Raw genomic sequence first — 732 nt, 5'->3', positions numbered from 1 at the left:
GGAAATTCCTTGGGCCGGGATCAGTCGGAGGCGCCTTCATCCTCCCCCTCCGCCCCCCCAACACCTTTCCCTGCCCCCCACTTTCATTCCTTTTCCCCCCGTGCCCCTTGGTTCCCCTGTGCCCCACAGCCGAGCCCCCCCGACACCACCTGCCCCCCCACTAGCGCGCCTGGGGGTCTCAGGGGGAGCACCCAGAGGGTCACCAGGAGGACCCAGGATCCCGGTGGTGGTAGGGAGCAGAAGCGGAGGCGCAGCAGCGGGGATGATCCCTGGGAGCTGTAACTGGGAGAACTGGAAGGTCCTGGGAGATGGGAACTGGGAACTGCGTGGAGGTTTTGAGTGGGAGATACAGGAAAGTGTTAACTGGGAGATGGGAACTGCGTGGATGCTGTAACTGGGATTTGCTGGGAACTGGTGACCGGGAGCAGTGGGGATACTGGAACTGCGAACTGTGTGGAGTCTGTAACTGGGAGATACTGGGAGATACCCTGGGACTGTACTGGGGCTACTGGGGGCTGTGACGGGGGGGTCCGACAGGAGTGGGGGGGGGGGGGGATGCAGCACGGGGAGCTGCTGGGCCACTGACTGGGTGTACCGGGTGTAACTGGGTGTACTGGGCAGTACTGGGATGGCCCTGGCACACCCCAGCCACCACGGTCCCACCCGGGCTATTTTTAGCCCCGGTGGCCACCGCGGGCGGCTCCGGGGCTATTTATATCCCCGGGGAGGGGG

General features: G+C 64.5%; 1 protein-coding gene across 1 annotated transcript in view; it reads left to right on the top strand.

Moving 5' to 3' along the window:
• Positions 1-282, top strand: part of LOC106898550 (retinoic acid receptor RXR-beta-A-like) — a 20961-nt gene extending 20679 nt beyond the window's left edge. Inside the window, exon 6 of the mRNA XM_014959850.1 lies at positions 130-282. Within this exon, the coding sequence (XP_014815336.1) occupies positions 130-282 (153 nt within the window). The remainder of the gene's footprint in view (positions 1-129) is intronic.
• Positions 283-732: the final 450 nt, after the last annotated feature.

Source organism: Calidris pugnax, unplaced genomic scaffold, assembly GCF_001431845.1.
Source record: "Calidris pugnax isolate Ruff unplaced genomic scaffold, ASM143184v1 scaffold528, whole genome shotgun sequence".
NCBI lineage: Eukaryota > Metazoa > Chordata > Aves > Charadriiformes > Scolopacidae > Calidris > Calidris pugnax.
This window is presented reverse-complemented; position numbering and strand designations above follow the sequence as displayed.